The 21003-nt window shown below is 37.4% G+C and overlaps 2 protein-coding genes across 2 annotated transcripts; both read right to left on the minus strand.

Moving 5' to 3' along the window:
- Positions 1-4668: 4668 nt before the first annotated feature.
- Positions 4669-6017, minus strand: LOC108702441 (taste receptor type 2 member 123). Its single transcript, XM_018237890.2, has one exon. It carries the CDS (start codon positions 5749-5751, stop codon positions 4834-4836), a length of 918 nt encoding a protein of 305 aa, XP_018093379.1. The 5' UTR covers positions 5752-6017; the 3' UTR covers positions 4669-4833.
- Positions 6018-11295: 5278 nt separating this feature from the next.
- LOC108702338 (taste receptor type 2 member 39) lies at positions 11296-12311 on the minus strand. The gene has a single exon (XM_018237812.2). The coding sequence runs from the start codon at positions 12190-12192 to the stop codon at positions 11296-11298; it is 897 nt and encodes a 298-aa protein (XP_018093301.1). The 5' UTR covers positions 12193-12311.
- Positions 12312-21003: the final 8692 nt, after the last annotated feature.

The following is a 21003-nucleotide window of genomic DNA, read 5'->3' on the forward strand; positions in this document are numbered from 1 at the left end:
GTGCAAACGGGTGCACATCTCTGCATCTTGACACTGTACAGTGGAACTCGTTCAGACAGATTTGGATTAGGCAACAGCAATGGTACATGCCTAGCGCCCCCAAGCTTTGTTCCCTAGGCACATGCCCTTCTGCCTACCCCTAGTTCTGGGCTTGAGTGGAGCTGTTTTTTCAACTCTTTATTAAGGTGGAGTGCACTTGGCTGGAGCCCAGTAAAACAGCAGAGAAACACACCGCCACAGTCATGTACAAATCAAGGCCACCAGCCCACCTACATCACAACAGGCAGTTATTACTAGGTATCCCTGGAAACAGGGTCGGACTGGATCACTGGGGTCCACCGGGTTCAAAACTTTCGGGGTCCAGTGTGCATGGGGATCACCATCCGATTTGACCTAGCTGTAGATTTGCCGCATATTTCTTTTTGGGGGCCAGCATGGGAACTGGTCTGGGCTGAGGGGCCCACCGGGTTTTTTCCCGGTGTCCCACCGGCCCAGTCCGACCCTGCCTGGAAACATATTGCAGGATTACACAAAATACATTAAACATTATAAGTTAACAAACAGTCTCCTTTTATTGTGATAACAAAACTCATAATCAGGTAACAAGGTGCTGCTCAGATTGGGCAGATTCCTCATACAGCAGCCATCTTGGGATATACCATGTGCTCTGCAGGGCTTCACTAGAACTTTGAACTTTGAATGATGCATCTCTCAGAAACTGGTCCCTCATAATCAGTGGGTAGAGCCCTACAACTTTTTTAGATTAAAGATTTAAAGGGATACAATGCCCTTTAAGAAATGTTACTCAAAATGTCACTTTGTTCATTGTAAAAATGTATTAAAGAAATTCTGTCATGATTTTTATGTTGTACATTTTATTCCTAAATTATAACGTTTACATTGCAAATAACTGACTTTAGCATTTCAAATTTTATTCTTGAACCAGCAAATTATTTTTTTTAATATTGGTATGGAGGCAGCGTTACACACAGACTGAATGCGACACATTACTTTATATAAAGCAGTGTTCCTACTTTTGGGCTATTTTCATGTCTACCACTAGGGAACATGAGCTGCTTTTTGAAAGAGTAGTGGGGTCTGGGGCATCAGAAATAATTGCCACTACTTCTGCCCTTTAGTTTTTTTGGAGTTATTTTTTTATAGAAATCAATGTATAATTTACAAGTGCATACTGTTTGTTTATTTTTATATATATATATATATATATATATATATATATATATATATATATATATATATATATATATATATATAGTATATCATTTACTGTACAAGTTAATTCAGGCAAACGACACATGTAACAGTTTTTCAGTTTTTTAAAGTAACAAAAATATAATGCTGTGTTGCCCTGCACTAGTAAAACTGCTGTGTTCGCTTCAGATATACTACTATAGTTTATATAAACAAGCTGCTGTGTAGCCATGGGGCAGCCATTCAAGCACAGGATACACAGTAGATAACAGATAAGTACTACTATAGTTTATATAAACAACCTGCTGTGTAGCAATGGGGGCAGCCATTCAAGCACAGGATACACAGTAGATAACAGATAAGTACTACTATAGTTTATATCAACAAGCTGCTCTGTAGCCATGGGGGCAGCCATTCAAGCACAGGATACACAGTAGATAACAGATAAGTACTACTATAGTTTATATAAACAACCTGCTGTGTAGCAATGGGGGCAGCCATTCAAGCACAGGATACACAGTAGATAACAGATAAGTACTACTATAGTTTATATAAACAACCTGCTGTGTAGCAATGGGGGCAGCCATTCAAGCACAGGATACACAGTAGATAACAGATACGTACTACTATAGTTTATATGAACAAGCTGCTGTGTAGCCATGGGGCAGCCATTCAAGCACAGGATACACAGTAGATAACAGATAAGTACTACTATAGTTTATATCAAAAAGCTGCTGTGTAGCCATGGGGGCAGCCATTCAAGCACAGGATACACAGTAGATAACAGATAAGTACTACTATAGTTTATATAAACAAGCTGCTGTGTAGCCATGGGGGCAGCCATTCAAGCACAGGATACACAGTAGATAACAGCTAAGTACTACTATAGTTTATATAAATAAGCTGCTGTGTAGCCATGGGGGCAGTCATTCAAGCACAGGATACACAGTAGATAACAGATAAGTACTACTATAGTTTATATAAACAAGCTGCTGTGTAGCCATGGGGGCAGCCATTCAAGCACAGGATACACAGTAGATAACAGATAAGTACTACTATAGTTTATATAAACAAGCTGCTGTGTAGCCATGGGGCCAGCCATTCAAGCACAGGATACACAGTAGATAACAGATAAGTACTACTATAGTTTATATAAACAAGCTGCTGTGTAGCCATGGGGGCAGCCATTCAAGCACAGGATACACAGTAGATAACAGATAAGTACTACTATAGTTTATATAAATAAGCTGCTGTGTAGCCATGGGGATAGCTATTCAAAGGAGAAAAAGCTCAGGTTACACAACAGATAGCAGATAAACTCTGTAGAACATAATGGTGTTATCTGTTATCCACTATTTAACCTGTACCATACAGACTTATTTCAATTTCGCCATTGCTACTCAGCATCTTGTTTATATGAACTATAGTAGTGTTTCTGAAGCAAACAGATCAGTTTTACCAGTGCAGGGAAAAAATGTATAGTATATATAAGTATAGTCTGATTCCTCCAACTCTGGAAGTACTTATTAATAATGACATATGTTAGGGCTCCTGTACATCCACAAGTGCAGTAGTATAGTGCAATTTTGAGCAAAATTGGCATGTTTTTTCCCACAGTGAAGCATCTCCCCCCAAAATTCGGGTGTCATTGCAGTTGTAAATGTCAATGCTCTTGACAAATTTGTGTTTTCATACCTCAATTAAGTTCAATTTGCCAAGACGAACGCAACTATGCATGCACTTGCAAATTATGGAGCTACCCTGGATCTACTGTCTGGTCTTGAGGTGGTGGTAGCTCCTGGAGTCCCACTGCATCAACATGCGCAGCAGAGCTCAATTCGGAATTAAAGGCAGAAATCACTGAGCAGCAGGGATTGCAACTATAATTTTTATGCAAGTACCTTTAATGAAAGTGGTTTTACCTGAAACTGAATACTGGGAAATAGTAGGGGAAGCAACTGCACTTGCAGACTTAAATAAGCCCTGTAGTCCTTTACATCTTTCCCATTAAAGCTATTCTTTAACAATAATAAAATAGTTTCAGCTATATTTTCTGGAAATTAAAAAAAACAACTGTTTTGCATAACAATACATAAGAAATTAACCTCATCTCAGCTTTTTTATGGAGTTGGTGAAATAGATATATTTTTTTTCAAGCAGACAATCCAAGGCTGTACACAACATGTTTCAAGACATGGTTCTTTTTCAAGGCTTATGGGGATCCCATTTAGCTACATTTGTGGGGCCTTATGTCCTAAAAGTATACAAATAGGCAGTTTAAGAGAATGTAGAAAACTTAGTCATCACTCATAACCCCAGGCTTTTAGCATCTGCCTGACAGTCCTTATCTTTTATAAGGACACATTTTAGCAGCATTATTTGCACTATGAAATTAGAAAAATACCTTCTGCATGTTATGATTGCATAAAGATCCAAACTGCAGTCCAAATAAAAGGAGAAACAAATACCAAGGTCACAGTGTTGCACCATAAGGCTTTATATGCAACTGCTGTGTTTATATACTGTATGTTCTCTTAGGGTAGAATTAGGGTGAATTGATAATGGCTGATACATTAGATAGCTCAAAGAAGGATTTGGATGGCATTTTAGTAAGGGAGGGAATACAGGGTTATGGAAGAGAGTTCATAGAAAAAGGTGATCCAGGGATGGAGATTGGAGTCAGGAAGGAATTTTCTCCCTCTGAGGAAAATTGGATCGGCTTCAAATTGGGTTTTTGCTTTCCTCTGGATCAACTGGCAGTTAGGTAGGTCATATACAGACTTAATATATACTGTATATAAAGGTTGAACTTGATGGGGTGAGTCTTTTTTTCAACCTAACTTACTATTTAACTATGGTACGTTGCCTCTGTTATACATGCTGTATTTTTCATAAACTGAGGTCGCACAAGAACACTTAGGGGTTTATTTATCAAAGTCTGAATTTATCTCAATATTTTCTGTTACAAACGCCGCTCTGTTTTTTACTCGTATTTATTACATTTTCTCTGCAGTGAAAAAAAATCTGATTTTCATGATTTTTTTTTCAGAATTTTCACCCGAAAACTCTGAAAACTTCGGGGTATTGCACAAAACCCAGTGCACATCAAAAAATCATTGGGACTTCTCCCATTTACTTAAATGCAACCTCGACAGGTCTGAGATGCCGGATTTTCAGTTTTGGACTCCATTCTAAGGGTTTAATAAATTCTGAAAAATTCTTTTAAACTAAAATCAGACTTTTAAAAAATCACAAATTTTTTGTGATTTTCGCAACAGTCTTCATCTTTACTTTATCTTTTGAGTATTGTAAATGCTAAATTATACACAACTGTCAAAACCAGTACTGTGCCTCGTTTACAAGTACAGTTTTATATTTTTTGTGGATTGTTGGCTTTTATCAATCTTTTACCAGCAGTAGAAGAGCTCAGAAGCTCTGGGTTTTGTAGATGTTTTTTTGTCAGCATTAAAGTAGTGCACATTTTTTTTTACCAGGTACTTCCATGGACATCTTAATAGTCAGTCAGGCTTTTGTTTCATCATGGAAATCCTCAGTGAGAGGAACCATGAGAGATTTATTGGTTTGAATAGAATTGTTATGCTGTATGATAATATATTCCAGTTACCAGCTTGTGTGGCATCCAAAACAACATATTTTAATTGCTTCTTTTAGTTTAGGGTTTCCTAGAATTAGCACAGCAGATTGTACTAAAGTAGATAAATACATCAGATTATAAGTCATCCAATATGCAAAGCTTAGTGGAGAAAACAGTTGAATGAAATCTGTAAAAAACACCACAAAAACAGTGGTATATAAAAACAGGAGCCATGCCATCATACACACAGCATTTCGATGAGGAGCCAGACTGGTGGATGTTCCTGTGTTCTCCATTCTCCTACTGTGCAAATACAGTGAACCAATAGTAGGGAATGTAGTGACAATCATAATCAGCAAAGGGACGCAAATAACAATGAAGGTGACCTTCATGAATCTATTGCTGGTGGTAATGGCTCCTGATGTTGTGTTGAGTGAGTAGAACAATGAGGCATTCCATGAAGATCCTTGGCTATTATCAGAAGGCAATAATGTAAGGAAACTGCAGCCCAAGGACACCACTTCTGAAAACAATATAAACCATGGAACAATGATGTCGATCTTCAACTTGAAGCAAGCAAGAAGTCCAGACCTGAAGCTGGTTATCTTCAGAAAGTAATAGACACAAAGACAAGTTGTAATCCAGGCAGAGGAAGAAATGCCGTAAATGAGCAGAGCCAGGATAAAGCCCTTGATGTAAGGGTCTGTGTTAATGTGGGGCCACACAAAACTAAAAATTGAGCTAAAAAATAAAACAAGAGAAAAATAAGCATTTGATAAGCTCAGGGCAACTAATATTTTATTGACGGTGCTCATTGTTTGCGTTTTAAAGTAATCAAGTAAAATCACAAAAGAAATATATGCATTAGTGAAAGCTCCTGCGATGATTGCCAGATTTGGTGTAAACAGAGAATACAGGAGATATAGTTTGCTAGCGAGATCCATGATTTATATTTATAGCTGATTTATATTTAACAGTCCAAGTTTGCTGTGGTCACAGGTGAGGTCAATGTTGCCAGAGTATTTGGCAGGACTCTATAGGTATCTCAAAGCACAGACAATTTATCTTGTACAATGTCCTTCCTCATAATGTATAATTATCCTCATTGAGATCCAGAGAGTAGCCCTCAGCAGTGATGTTCCATCATTGTAGCTTCTGGCAGCTATGGGCTGTTTCAAACAAACATGCCTTAAATTTATAGCTGCTTGGAATTCGGATCATTGTATTGTACTGTCAGAATTTGCATAAATACACTGTTCTATATTGGCTGAGTCACAATCATAGTCAAAGCATTTATACAAATATTTTGTCCACAGATACTCTAAAAGAAACCTGAAGGGTTTCTCCTGGAATATAGATTATTGATATATTGTGTGGGCATTCCTACCAGAACATTCCCATCTCTGAGACAGTATCATTCAGTGCTATGACATTCTTAGTTCCTACAAGACACCCCAGGGCTCAGTCTCCAAAAACAAAATAAAGATAAATGGACAGAATTCAAACATGTTTAAGGCATAAGTCTTTTTCAAGATTGCTTCCTTCCTGCAATATCAGGAACCCAATATCTATAATTGGACTCTTGCTTCCAAAAATATCTTCACTTGAGTATAGGAGTATAGCAACATTGAGAGAAGAGTCCTGTACTTTTTATTATCTTATAAATGCTGCAAATGTAAGAAAAAAACTACAACACCATCTAAACTATAGATGTGACAAAAGCAGTACTATACACTACTTAATTTCAAATAAGTGCCAAATTATACAAGGGAGGTTGTAACTTATGTGTGTCTTGTTGGATTTTACCAGTCTAGTCTCAAGATTTTAAAAGCCTTTGGTTTTATAGAAGTTTTATGTCTGCACCATAGTGTGCTTTTGTCTACCATGTAGTTTTATGGACATTTCAATAAGATAATCAGTTTGCAATAAGCGGTGCATCACAAATATTGCTGCCACTGATGTATAGAACATAAACAAGGCATTTACTAAATAAAGTACATTTTCTAGCAGTCGGTAGCTCCTCTCCGTTAGCATCAACTATGCAATTTGTAGATATATGAATCTAAGAAGTAAAAGGCATTGTGTGTTCACACAATTGGAGAAGAAAATGGATAGGCTGTTGCAGAGCCTGAAGAGACATCCATTTTGGCAGCCATAAAGGGACTTGCCCGGTACCCCAGCAAGCAAAAAAAAACAAAAACACATGCTCAAAATGACATTGTTCTAAAAAATGCCCCAGTACAAGAACAACCAGAGAAGTAGCGACTCAACACCAATACCTCCAAAAGTAAAGGTTAAGAGGAACCTGACCTGAATACTTACTTCAGCAAACTCCTATCCAAGCAGGAAATTAAGCATATGCTGAACATTATATCCACCATTAAAGAAGAACTGAAAGATATAAAAAGACATGCTGCCATTAGCCATCAGAAATCTAAAAATCAACCAATGTAAGTTGCTGCAGAATCAGAAACAGCGAAATACTAAAATACATGCGTATAATACATATAACTGATAGCTATGCAGTGTGGGGGATGTTTTCAATATCCTCTCCTTATAGAGGTCTTTATATAGCTGTTAAACAATATTGACAAAACTAACTATTGTGATTCTTATCTGTTGTTTAGTTAATTAGATTATAAAGATGCAAGCTCACACTCATCTACCTTGGAGCTAGACAAATAAAAAAGAAAAGCAAGCAAATATTGGAACACTAATCACCAAAATACAAACGTTGGACCTCACACACGGGCAACCTCCAGATTGGTGCCACTAGACTAGATGATCAGTGTATTCAACTAAAAACTTTATTGGATCACAGCACTCAAAAAAGTACATCTAAATAGCAACCTTACGAGTTGGGCGACAAATGTAATAAATATTTTGTGAAGCAACTTAGACAAATACAAAATGCAGCTTGCATTAAAGCCATTAAAGATGAGCATTAACAACTACAACATCCATCTGACAAAGTAGTGTTTCAAGGAATTTCATATCCTTATTCCAACGTAAAACTCAGACCAACTCCAGTTCTAAATTAGACAGAATCAGAGATTTTATAACAAAAAATAACCTAAAAAATATCAAAGAAGAACTAAAATGATTGGAAACACCTTTTACGGAACAGGTTCTTTATATAACGATAGACTTTTTCCCAAAGATATTTTTTATTCATGCTACTTCAAAAACAAATTTAATCACTCACTGACCTGATGCTATCCTATTTTAAAGGCAAACTGGGAAAACACTTTTTTTTAAAAAAAAAATGCATCAGTTAATAGTGCTGCTCCAGTCCATCAGCAGGACAACGGGAAGGTAACCAGATAACAGTTCCCTGGTAGATATAAGAAAAGCACTCAATAGCAAAAATCCATGTCCCATTGAGACATCTTCTGTTACATTGAGTAGGAGAAACAATAGCCAGCCTGAAAGCAGTTCCATCATGAAGTGCTGGCTCTTTCTGAAAGCACATGACCAGGCAAAATAACCTGAGATTGTGCCTGCACACCAATATTATAACAAAAAAATACACTTGTTTGGTTAAGAATAAGATTTTACGTGGTAGAGTGAATTATTTGAAGTGTAAACAGTGTGATTTAGAATTAAAAACGACACCATAAAAATCATGACAAAATCCTTTTAACACCATAGGCTTAAACTGCTCTATGCCTAAACAAGCTCAAGAGGGCCATAACCCAATAAAGACCCTGTGAGCTGCAGTAATTACAGATCCATTTCATTAATAAATGTTGATACATAACGCTATAGCTCCTAAAACACAAGAATTTAACTAAAACTTGATTTCAAGATGGTATTGTAGCCCAACAAAACTTAAATATTTTGAAAAGGATCAAACCTGATGCCTTGAACAGAAAACACATATAGTGACATCTAGTATCATTGCGGTTCCTTAAAGGAATACTGAAAGGACATTATTTCAACAACATAAAGACTATTCTATAAGAAAAGCTTTCAGTAAATGTTGTACCCAAACTACTTCTCCATTCTGATATTCAATTCTCAGCCATAAAAAAAACAGCTACTCTTGTACTTGCTTTAGGCTGATAAACCCCCTAGACCAGGGATTCTCAACCTTTTTAACCCACGAGCAACATTCAGAAGTAAAAGGAGTTGGGGAGCAATGCTAGCATGAAAAATGTTCTTGGGTGCCAAATAAGCGCTGTGATTGGCCATTTAGTAGCCCCTATGTAGATATGCTCGATATGTAATCACAGTGAAATAAGTCACATCCACGCATTTTAATATGTACAAATCAATAAATATAACTGATGGTCCTACAGTTTTTCAGCAGTATAAAATGTACACCAAAGATTACATAATAAAGAAAAGATTTGAACATATACAATAAAATAGTAACTGCTCTTAAATATGAAAATGTGTGACATATCCTTTTTTTCTGTATCCCATATACATTAAAACTTTTATTAAATAAAGATTTTACAAAGAAAGTCTGCTTTAAACACTTAGGGGGAGATTTATCAAGGGTCGAATTTTGAAGTACAAAAAAACTTCGAAATTCGACCATCACATTAAAAAGCTTCGAATTTGAATATCCGAAGTTTTGTCAACAAACTTGGCAATCCTGCGGTCGAATAAAAATCATTCGATTGAAAGATTAAATCGTTCCAATCTAATGATTCAAACGATTTTACCGATCGACCGAACGATTTTCATTCGATTCTAAAGACTTAGAAAATGGTTGTAGAAGGTCCCCATAGGCTAACATAGCACTTCGGCAGGTTTAATTTGGCGAAGTATTGAAGTCGAAGTTTTTTTTAAAGAGACAGTACTTCGATTATCGAATGTTCGAATATTCAAACGATTTTTACTTCGAATCAAAGTTGAAGTAAATTCAAAATCGTATTCGATGGTCGGAGTATCCATAAAATTTAGAATTTTTTTAATTCGAAAATTCCCTCAAATTTACTTCAACTCTTAGGGGCCGATTCACTAACTTCGAGTGAAGGATTCGAAGTAAAAAAACTTCGAATTTCGAAGTATTTTTTGGGCTACTTCGACCATCCAATGGGCTACTTCGACCCTCGACTACGACTTCGAATTGAAGGATTCGGAGTAAAAATCGTTCGACTATTCGACCATTCGATAGTCGAAGTACTGTCTCTTTAAAAAAAACTTTGACCCCCTAGTTCGGCAGCTAAAAGCTACCGAAGTCAATGTTAGCCTATGGGGAAGGTCCCCATAGGCTTTCCTACGTTTTTTTGACCGAAGGATATTCCTTCGATCGTTGGATTAAAATCCTTCGAATCGTTCGATTGGAAGGATTTAATCGTTCGATTGAAGGAATAATCCTTCGATCGTACGATCGCAGTATTTGTGCTAAATCCTCCGACTTCGATATTCGAAGTCGAAGGATTTAAATTCCTAGTCGAATATCGAGGGTTAATTAACCCTCGATATTCGACCCTTAGTGAATCAGCCCCTTAGTAAATCTGCCCCATAGTAGACTATGGGGCCGATTCACTAACTTCGAGTGAAGGATTCGAAGTAAAAAAACTTCGAATTTCGAAGTATTTTTTCAGCTATTTCGACCATCGAATGGGCTACTTCGACCTACGACTACGACTTTGAATCGAAGGATTCGAAGTAAAAATCGTTCGACTATTCGACCATTCGATAGTCGAAGTACTGTCTCTTTAAAAAAAACTTCGACCCCCTAGTTCGGCAGCTAAAAGCTACCGAAGTCAATGTTAGCCTATGGGGAAGGTCCCCATAGGCTTTCCTACGTTTTTTTGACCGAAGGATATTCCTTCGATCGTTGGATTAAAAACCTTCGAATCGTTCGATTTGAAGGATTTAATCGTTCGATCGAAGGAATAATCCTTTGATCGTACGATCACAGTATTTGCGCTAAATCCTTCGACTTCGATATTCGAAGTCGAAGGATTTCAATTCCTAGCTGAATATCGAGGGTTAATTAACCCTCGATATTCGACCCTTAGTGAATCAGCCCCTATGTGTCTGTATTTACTCAGATATACATACCCTATCAATCAATGAGTTCTATACTTCCTCTTCCTAGGTTCTTTTTTGGATGCTATGGATAACACTGGTGCAATTAGTCACCTACTGTATGTTACCACCCCCCAAAGCACAGAAATCAAAATTCAGAAGCCTTTTGAGAAATTCAACGTGAGGAGCAACAGCAATTATTATGTTATCAGTTATTATTAATGCTTAGTGCTGTAATTTGTGTTGCATCACTTCCAGTTTCATAATATTTATAAAGTCCTCAGTGATTAGTGATGCCCTTGTATTTTACAGGTGGTACCTTATTCCCTATATAGCTCATATTTCTATTGACAAATATTGACAATTTATTGTACTGATTATCAAATAGATCAGTAAAAGTCAAAGGGTTACAGATGAATCTTTGATGCAGATTATTGAAGAATCAGGAGACATTTCTTGGTTTGAATAGAATTGTTCTTCTTCATGATAATATTATTCTAGTCACTAACTTTTGTGTCAAATAAACAACATTTTTTAATGGCTTCTTTTAGCTTTGGGTTTCCTATAATTAGAACAATGGATTGTACTAAAGTGAATAAATATATCAGGTTAAAACTAATCCTATATCCAAAGCTTTGTGGATCAAAGAGTTCAAAAAAATATGTAAATAACGCCACAAAAATGACAGTATATAAAAGAAGGAGCCATGCCATCATACACGCAGCATTTCTATGAGGTGTCAGGCTGCTAGATGTCCCTGTGTTCTCCATTCTCCTACTGTGCAAAAAAAGTGACCCAATGGTAGAGAATGTAGTGACAATCATAATCAGCATAGGAACAAAAACAGCAATGAAGGTAACCTTCATAAATCCAGGTGAATTTATAAATTCTTCTGATGTTGAGTTTACTGAGTTTGTTGAAGATCCTGGGCTAGTAACAGAAGGCAATAAAGTAAGGAAACTGCAGCCTAAAGACACCACTTCTGAAAAGAATATGAACCATGGAACAATGATGTCGATCTTCAACTTGAAGCAAGCAAGGAGCCCGGAGCTGAAGTTGATTATTTTCAAAAAGTAGAAGACACAGAGACAGGTGGTAATCCAGTTAGAGGAACAAATGCCGAACATCAGAAGTGCAAAAATATATCCTTTAATAGAATAATCATCATTAATCAGGGGCAGGAAAACACTAATTGAGCAAAAAATAAGAGAAAGATAAACATTTGATAAGCTCAGGGCAACTAATATTTTATTGCTGGTGCTCATCATTTGTATTTTAAAATAATCGAGCAAAATTGCTACAGAAATATATGCGTTAGTTAAGGTTCCTGTCAAGTTTGCCGTGATTCCTGGAAGCAGAGAATACACAACATTGAGTGTGCTAGAGAGATCCATGAGAAGGTTTGATTTAATTTTTTTATCGGCTTCTCAAGTACAAGTTTGGACACTGTTAATAGAGAGAACTGAAGAATTCAGCAAAACCCTTTAAGGAGTGAATGTCACCAGCGTATTCAGCAGATCCCTTTAAGGTTTCTCAAAAGTACAGAAATCTTCTTGCCTCAGCAATGTTCTTTCTCCTTTATTAATAATGTCTCCTCTTTGAGATCTAGAGAGTTGTTCTTGAGCAATGATGTGTCTTCATCCTAGCTTCTGGCAGGTATGAGCTGTTTCAGAGAAACATGCCTACTACAGGTGATTGGAATACAGATCATTTTTTTTTGGACTTGCATAAATGCAAAATCCATTATTGGCTCTTTGTTGAGTCCCATTCATAGTCAAATCATTTATGTAAATATTTTGCCCATAGGTCCCATAACAGAATCCTTGAGGTTTTTTTCTGGAATATAGACTGATTGTATATTTCATCATATATTTATGTGCACACAGTTGGCATTCAGTAGGTATTCCTACCAGAACTGGCCCAACTCTAAAACAGTGTCATGCAGTGCTATGCTATTCTTAGTTCTTGAAGATGTAGACACCCCAGGACTCAGTTTCCAAAATAAATATAAAAAGGACAGAACCCAGTGATGCTATTAAACAGTCATATTCAAAGGGGCAGATTTACTATAGGGGTGAAGTGGCCGTCGCTAGTGAAAATTCACCAGAAATCCAATCTGCAGGGACATCTCTAATTTACTAACAGGCGTAGAGGACAATTCGCTAGCGAAAGAGAGCATTGCTAGTGAAGTTTTGCGCCCTTTCGCCAGGCACTTTTTCAGATGAACGAACCTTATTCTGCAATTCACCAAAGTGCAATTTTTCCATTATTTTACAGAGTTTCTTTTGCCAGCCTAGACCTGGTGAACTGATAAGATAAAACTACATCCTTCTCAATCTTATGTCAGTGACATCATATGCTGTAAGACGCAAAGTAATTAAAATGACAAAATGCTTCAGTTCTCTCTATTAACAGTGTCCAAACCAAACGTGTAGGGTTCACCTGCACTGATACACATAGCTATGGCTATCCTAGGCCTAGGTTCTTTTTGTTCTTGTTTATTTCTGTGGTAATTTCCTTTTATCTCCATTATCTTTTTGGATTTTTTCCCCCCAAGCTTCTTCCATACCCAACTGTAGGGCTGTCTATAATCACAGTTGCTTTCTGCTGGAGCAGTAATATAATTGGAGGAACAGTCAATACCAGATACTTTACCAATTAGTCCAATTAGTCCAATAAGGACTGATAATTAGCATATGTCCTTATTATTTGTCTAAGCACTTAAGCACTTTAAAAGTATCCTTATTTAAATTGACTAGAGGGGGTTTATTAATAATTTCTAGATTAACACACCTTGTTGCAAAAGGATAAAAATTAGTGTGAAATAGAATTGATCATAGCTAAGGTTATATCAGTACAATTAAACCCTATTATATACAATAGAATGAACTGTATTATAATTGTAAATTTATTTAATTAACTTAATTTCAAATGAATTGGTATTTTAACCGGTTTAATTATAGCACTAGCACTTTCTTTTTAATTCATACAATTACCCCAAAGTAATCAGTAATTCTGCACGCAATAGAGATTATATTTATTAGGTAGCTGGAATTTAACTTGAGACTGCTGAGCGAGTTTGAAGCAAGTGGGGTACTTTTTTCTTTTTAATCTAATAGTTCTTACTGACTGGGGTCAGACCTCTGCTTCTACCGCAGGATAAATAAATTTGATAAGGGATCACATTTTTGTTTGATCCTTTACAAGTACAGTTACACATTTTTTTGTGGATTGTTGGCTTTTATCAATCTTTTACCAGCAGTAGAAGAGCTCAGAAGCTCTGGGTTTTGTAGATGTTTTTTGTCAGCAATAAAGTAGTACGCATTTGTTTACCAGGTAGTTCCATTGACATCTTAATAGTCAGTCAGGCAGGATCATTACCAGTGCTTTTGTATCATCATGGAAAGCCTCAGTGAGAGGAACCAGGAGATATTTATTGGTTTGAATAGAATTATGTTGCATGATGATATATTCCAGTTACCAGCTTTTGTGGCATCCAAAAAAAAAACATATTGTTATTGCTTCTTTCAGTTTAGGGTTTCCTAGAACTAGCACGACAGATTGTACTAAAGTAGATAAATACATCAGGTTATAAGTCATCCAATATGCAAAGCTTAGTGGAGAATTGTGCAATGTCCTTCCTCTTAATGTATAAGTATCCTAACTGAGATCCAGAGAGTAGCCCTCAGCAGTGATGTTCCATCATCGTAGCTTCTGGCAGCTTTGGGCTGTTTCAAACAAACATGCCTTATATTTATAGCTGCTTGGAATTCAGATCATTGTATTGGACTGTCAAAATTTGCATAAATACAAAATACACTGTTCAATATTGAAGTCACAAACATAGTCAAAGCATTTATACATATATTTTGTCCACAGATACTCTAAAAGAAACCTGGAGGTTTTCTCCTGGAATATAGATTATTGATATATTGTGTGGGCATTCCTACCAGAACATGCCCATCTCTGAGACAGTATCATTCAGTGCTATGGAATTCTTAGGGGCAAATTCACTAAGGCGCGAAGCGCCGAACGCTAGCGTTAATTCGCTAGCGTTTGGCATTTTCGCTACTGCGCAAATTCACTAACAAACGCTGGCGTAGTTTCGCTAGTGTTACTTCGCAACCTTACGCCAGGCGAATCTTCGCTAGCGACGAAACTACGCAAATTCACTAACTTGCGCAGTGTAGTGAACGCTACCTTTTACGCTAGACTTCCTTTGCCACCTCAGACCTGGCGAAGCGCAATAGAGTAGATAGGGATTGTTTAAAAAAAAGTCAAAATTTTTTCTAAGTCCAAAAAACGCTGGCGTGTTTTCTACATGATGGCTGATAGGCTGAAAAAGATCGAAAAATTTTTGGGGCTCCCCTTCCTCCCCCCTACATTTCCTGACTCATGGCAACTTACCTAGACAGTGGGCACATGTGTAGGGCAAAATAAAATTTTTATTTGCAGATTTGAAGGTTTTCTAGGCATTTGTAGTGCAGATACGTGTTCCTCCATTGAAATTTGAATTTCGCGCCGTATGCAAATTAGCCTTTGCTAGCGCAACTTCGCTTTATATAGCGAAACAACGCTAGCGCAACTCCGCAACCTTACGCTACCCCTGTGCGCAACTTCGGATTTTAGTGAATTTGCGAAGCGCTGGCGAAACTACGCCTGGCGAAACTACGCCTGGCGAAGTGCGGCGAAGTGCAGCGCAGTGCGGCGAAGTTGCGCCTGCCGCAACTTCGCATCTTAGTGAATTTGCCCCTTAGTTCCTGCAAGACACCCCAGGGCTTAGTCTCCAAAAACAAAATAAAGATACATGGACAGAATCCAGACAAGTTTCAAGTCTTTTTCAAGATTGCTTCCTTCCTGCAATATCAGGGAGCCAATATCTATAATTAGACTCTTGCTTCCAAAAATATCTTCACTTAGTGTAAAACACAAATGGGGCTCATTTATCAACACTGGGCAAATTTGCTCATGGGCAGTTACCTATAGCAACCAATCAGTGATTAGCTTTTTAAAGCCAGCTGCAAGTAGAACAATGAATGCAGCAATTTAATTGGTTGCCATGGGTTACTGCCCATAGGCAAATTTGCCCAGTGTAAATGACCCCCATTGAGTATAAAAGTATAGCAACATCGAGAGAAGAGTCCTGGGCTTTTTATTATCTTGTAAATGCTGCAAATGTAAGAAAAAAATAACACCATCTAAACTGTAGATATGACAAAAGCAGTACTATACACCCCTTAATTTCAAATAAGTGCCACATTGTACAAGGGATGTATAGAACATAAACAAGGCATTTACTAAATAAAGTACATTTTCTAGCAGTCGGTAGCTCCTCTCCGTTAGCATCAACTATGCAATTTGTAGATTTATGAATCCAAGAAGTAAAAGGCATTGTGTGTTCACCCAATTGGAGAAGAAAATGGATAGGCTGTTGCAGAGCCTGAAGAGACATCCATTTTGGCAGCCATAAAGGGACTTGCCCGGCACCCCAGCAAGCAAAAAACCACATGCTCAAAATGACATTGTTCTAAAAAAAAGCCCCAGTACAAGAACAACCAAAAAGTAGAGACTCAACACCCATATACCTCCAAAAGTAAAGGTTAAGAGGAACCTGACCTGAATACTTACTTCAGCAAACTCCCATCCAAGCAGGAAATTAAGCATTTTTTATTCACCTTTAAAGAAGAACTGAACGATATAAAGAGACATGCTGACATTATGCATCAGAAATCTAAAAATCAACCAATGTAGTTACATAGTTACATAGTTAAATCGGGTTGAAAAAAGACAAAGTCCATCAAGTTCAACCCCTCCAAATGAAAACCCAGCATCCATACACACACCCCTCCCTAGTTTAACATAAATTCTATATACCCATACCTATACTAACTATAGAGTTTAGTATCACAATAGCCTTTGATATTATGTCTGTCCAAGAAATCATCCAAGTCCCTCTTATAGTCATTAACTGAATCAGCATCACAACATCACCCGGCAGTGCATTCCACAACCTCACTGTCCTGACTGTGATGAACCCCCTACTCTGTTCCTTTAAATGAAAGTTCTTTTCTTCTAGTCTGAAGGGGAGGCCTCTGGTATGGTGATCCACTTTATGGGTAAAAAGGTCCCCTGCTATTTGTCTATAATGTCCTCTAATGTACTTGTAAAGTACATGTCCCCTCACAAGCGCCTTTTTTCGTGAGAAAACAACCCCAACCTTGACAGTCTACCCTCATAATTTAACTCTTCCCTCCCTCTAACCAGTTTAGTTGCACTTAGTCTCTGCACTCTCTCCAGCTCATTTATATCCCTCTTAAGGACTGGAGTCCAAAACTGCCCCCATACTCCAGATGAGGCCTCACCAAGGACCTATAAAGAGACATAATTATGTTTTCATCCCTTGAGTTAATGCCCTTTTTTATACAAGAACTTTATTTGCTTTAGTAGCCACAGAATGACACTGCCCAGAATTAGACAACTTGTTATCTACAAAAACCCCAAGATCCTTCTCAATTAAGGAAACTCCCAAACACACTGCCATTTAATGTATAACTTGCATTTATATTATTTTTGCCATAACCTGCATTTATCAACATTGAACCAATTTTCCAGTTTGCTGCCCAGTTTCCCAACTTAGATAAATCACTTTGCAAAGTGACAGAGCTAAGCTCGCTAAGTACCCTGGGATGAATACCATCTGGCCCTGGACCATTGTTAGTCTTAACATGTTCTAGTCCCTTTTGAATTTCCTCATGTGTGAACCATGCATCATTAGTTGTATTACTAGAATTGGGACTATTTAGTAGGAAACCTTCATTAACTGGTTCCTCATTGTGTAGACAGACGAAAAATATGAGTTCAGAATCTGCGGGGTTTTTTTTGTTTTCATCAACCAGCTGACCCCCCTCTGATAATAAAGGTCCCACCCCCTTCCTGCTTCATTTTTGTACTATTAACGTATTTAAAAAATAATTTTGGATTCTTTCTACTGATTTTTTTTTTGACGCACAACGCCATACAAGTCTATGGGCGTCATTTCTGCGGTGAAACAAGCTGAAAAAATTCACCCATCCGTAATTACAAGGTCCAAAAATGAGTTATTCCTAGTAGGTTCTTGAATGAGCTGGAATAAAAAGTTGTCATTCAGCATATTTACAAACCTACTCGCTTTTTCTGTCTTAGCAACCCCATTACCCCAGTCAATGTCTGGATAATTGAAGTCACCCATAGCAACAACTTGACCCAGCTGTGAAGCCGCTTGTATGTGCAAGAGTAGCTGGGCTTCATACTCGACACTTATACCAGGTGGTTTATAGCATACACCAATGATAATTCTCTTTGCAACCCTTTGCCCAGTCAAAATCTCTACCCAGAGCTATGGTTATTTCTTTAGTGAATGGCTTTAATTCAGGCTTTACATACAAACACTCTCCTCCACCCTTGTAGCGATCCGGACGACAAATTACCCTATCCACTTTCCTAATAATTGAGTCCCTTACAACCACAATCTGCTTAGGCCTGACTCTACTCTCCTCCCCACCACTACTAGAGAAACTGGTCTCCCGGCTGTTAGAGAGATCAGCCCCATCTAGAATTGCCAATCCAGAGTTCATACTCCCATCAGCATCACACAATGTGGCAAATTAGTTGCGATGTATAAGCTCCGGATCAGCCATTTTCCTTTTGCCCACCTTAGATTTTCTATCTGTCACCCGGCTAGCTGCCTCAATATCCTGCTCAGTGAGCAAGAGACTCCTTTCAAGATTGTCAATTGACCGCAGTGTCGCAATTTGTTGCTCTAGTGCTCTAACTCAAGCCTCCAAAGTGCCAATTTGCTCACAACCAGCATATAGGTAAGCATTTTGGATCTCTTGTTCCAAATCTGCATACATATGGCAGACTGTGCACAGTCAGAACTTCAATCTTGCTAGCACTCATTATCTCAGTTACAAAGTTACAAATGTAAGTTGCTGCAGAATCAGAAACGTCTAAATACTAAAATACATGCGCATAATACATATAGAACTGAACCTATTCAGTGTGGGGAATGTTTCCAATATCCTCTCCTTATGATGGCCATAGACGCAAAGATTCCATAATACGAATCCTCGTTTCGTACGATTTTCAGATTGTGTGTGGAGTGTCCCGACATCTGTCGTGCCATGCCATTCGGTCATTCAGTCGATCAGACAGGTTAGAAGATTTCTGTCGGCTGCCGATAATATCTCGGTGTGTATTGCCGATCTGATGATCTTCAGTGGGAGACTGTCACTAGCTTTTGTCTGACATAACTTTCGTAAGATTGCTGTTGGGGCAGAACATCGGCTGATCAGTTCTTTTTCTACTTCATTTGATCTGAAAGGTTAGTGGCAGGTCTGTAGATAGCGAAGTCTTTGCATCTATGGCCAGCTTTATACTATAGGTCTTTATATAGCTGTTAATCAATATTGACAAAATTACCTATTGTGGTTCTTATCTGTTGGTTTACAGTTAATTAGATTATAAAGATGCAAGCTCACACTCATCTACCTTGGAGCAAGACAAATAAAAAAGAAAAGCAAGCAAATATTGAAACACTAATCACCAAAATACAAAAGTTGGACCTTACACACTGGCAACCTCCAGATTGGTGCCACTAGACTAGATGATCAGTGTATTCAACTAAACGCTTTATTGGATCACAGCACTCAAAAAAACTACATCTAAATAGCAACCTTACGAGTTGGGCGACAAATGTAATAAATATTTTGTGAAGCAACCTAGACAAATATAAAATGCAGCTTACATTAAAGATTCTCATTAACAACTACAACATCCATCTGACAAAATAGTGTTTCAAGGAATTTTATATCCCTATCCCATCTTAAAACTCAGACCAACTCCAGTTCTAAAGTAGACAGAATCAGAGATTTTATAACCTAACCTAAAAAATATCCAAAGAAGAATTAAAATGGTTGGAAACATTTTTTACTGAACAGGTACTTTATATAACTATAGACTCTTTAACAAAAATGGCTTTGGTTCATGCTACCACTCACTGACCTGATGCTATCCTATTTTAAAGGCATACTGTCATGGGAAAACAATTTTTTTTCAAAATGCATCAGTCAATAGTGCCGCTCCAGCAGACTTCTAAACTGAAATCCATTTTTCAAAAGAGCAAACATATTTTTTTGTATTTAATTTTAAAACCTGACATGGGGCTAGACATATTGCCAGTTTCCAAGGTTCCTCCAGTCATGTGACTTCATGTTTTGATAAACTTCAGTCACTCTTGCAGCACTGCAAGTTGGAGTGATATCACACCCTCCCTTCTCCCCCCATCAGCAGAACAATGGGAAAGTAAACAGTTCCTTGGTATTTATAAGAAAAGTACTCAATAGCAAATATCCATTTCCCATTGGGACACATTCAGTTAAATTAAGTAGGAGAAATAACAGCCTTCCTGAAAAGCAGTTCCATCCTAAAGTGCTGGCTCTTTCTGAAACCACATGACCAGGCATAATGACATGAAATGCACCTACACACCAATATTGCAACTAAAAAAATACACTTATTAGGTTAAGAATGAAATTTTACATGGTTAAGAGAATTATTTGCAGTATAAACAGTGTAATTTAGAAATAAAAGCTACACCATAAAAATCATATCCAAATCCCTTTAACACCATAGGCTTAAACTGCTCTATACCTAAATAAGCTCAAGAGGTCTAATGCATCAATAAAACATATACCTTTTAACTTATATACTGAAGTTGGAGGCTTCTGTGACGATCCGGAGTGCACTGCTACAATTGGTGGTGAAAAACCTGGAGTTGGCCCATCTGGTGTAAGAGATCCAGAAGACAGAATAGATCCCTGCTTTAATCCATAACCAGAGTGCAAAATAGTGGATAACATGGTCCATGTGGATAATCCTCCATATGCTCGATATGTAATCACAGTGAAAAAAGTCACATCCACGCATTTTAATATGTACAAATTAATAAATATAACTGATGGTCCTACAGTTTTTCAGCAGTATAAAATGTACACCAAAGATTACATAATAAAGAAAAGATTTGAACATATACAATAAAATAGTAATTGCTCTTAAATATAAAAATGTGTGACAACTCCCTTTTTAATGTATCACCTATACATGAAAACTTTTACTAAATAAAGATTTTTCAAAAAAATTTTGCTTTAAATACATTGGGGCGAATT

This window comes from Xenopus laevis, chromosome 9_10S, assembly GCF_017654675.1.
Source record: "Xenopus laevis strain J_2021 chromosome 9_10S, Xenopus_laevis_v10.1, whole genome shotgun sequence".
In the NCBI taxonomy this organism is placed as follows: Eukaryota; Metazoa; Chordata; class Amphibia; order Anura; family Pipidae; genus Xenopus; species Xenopus laevis.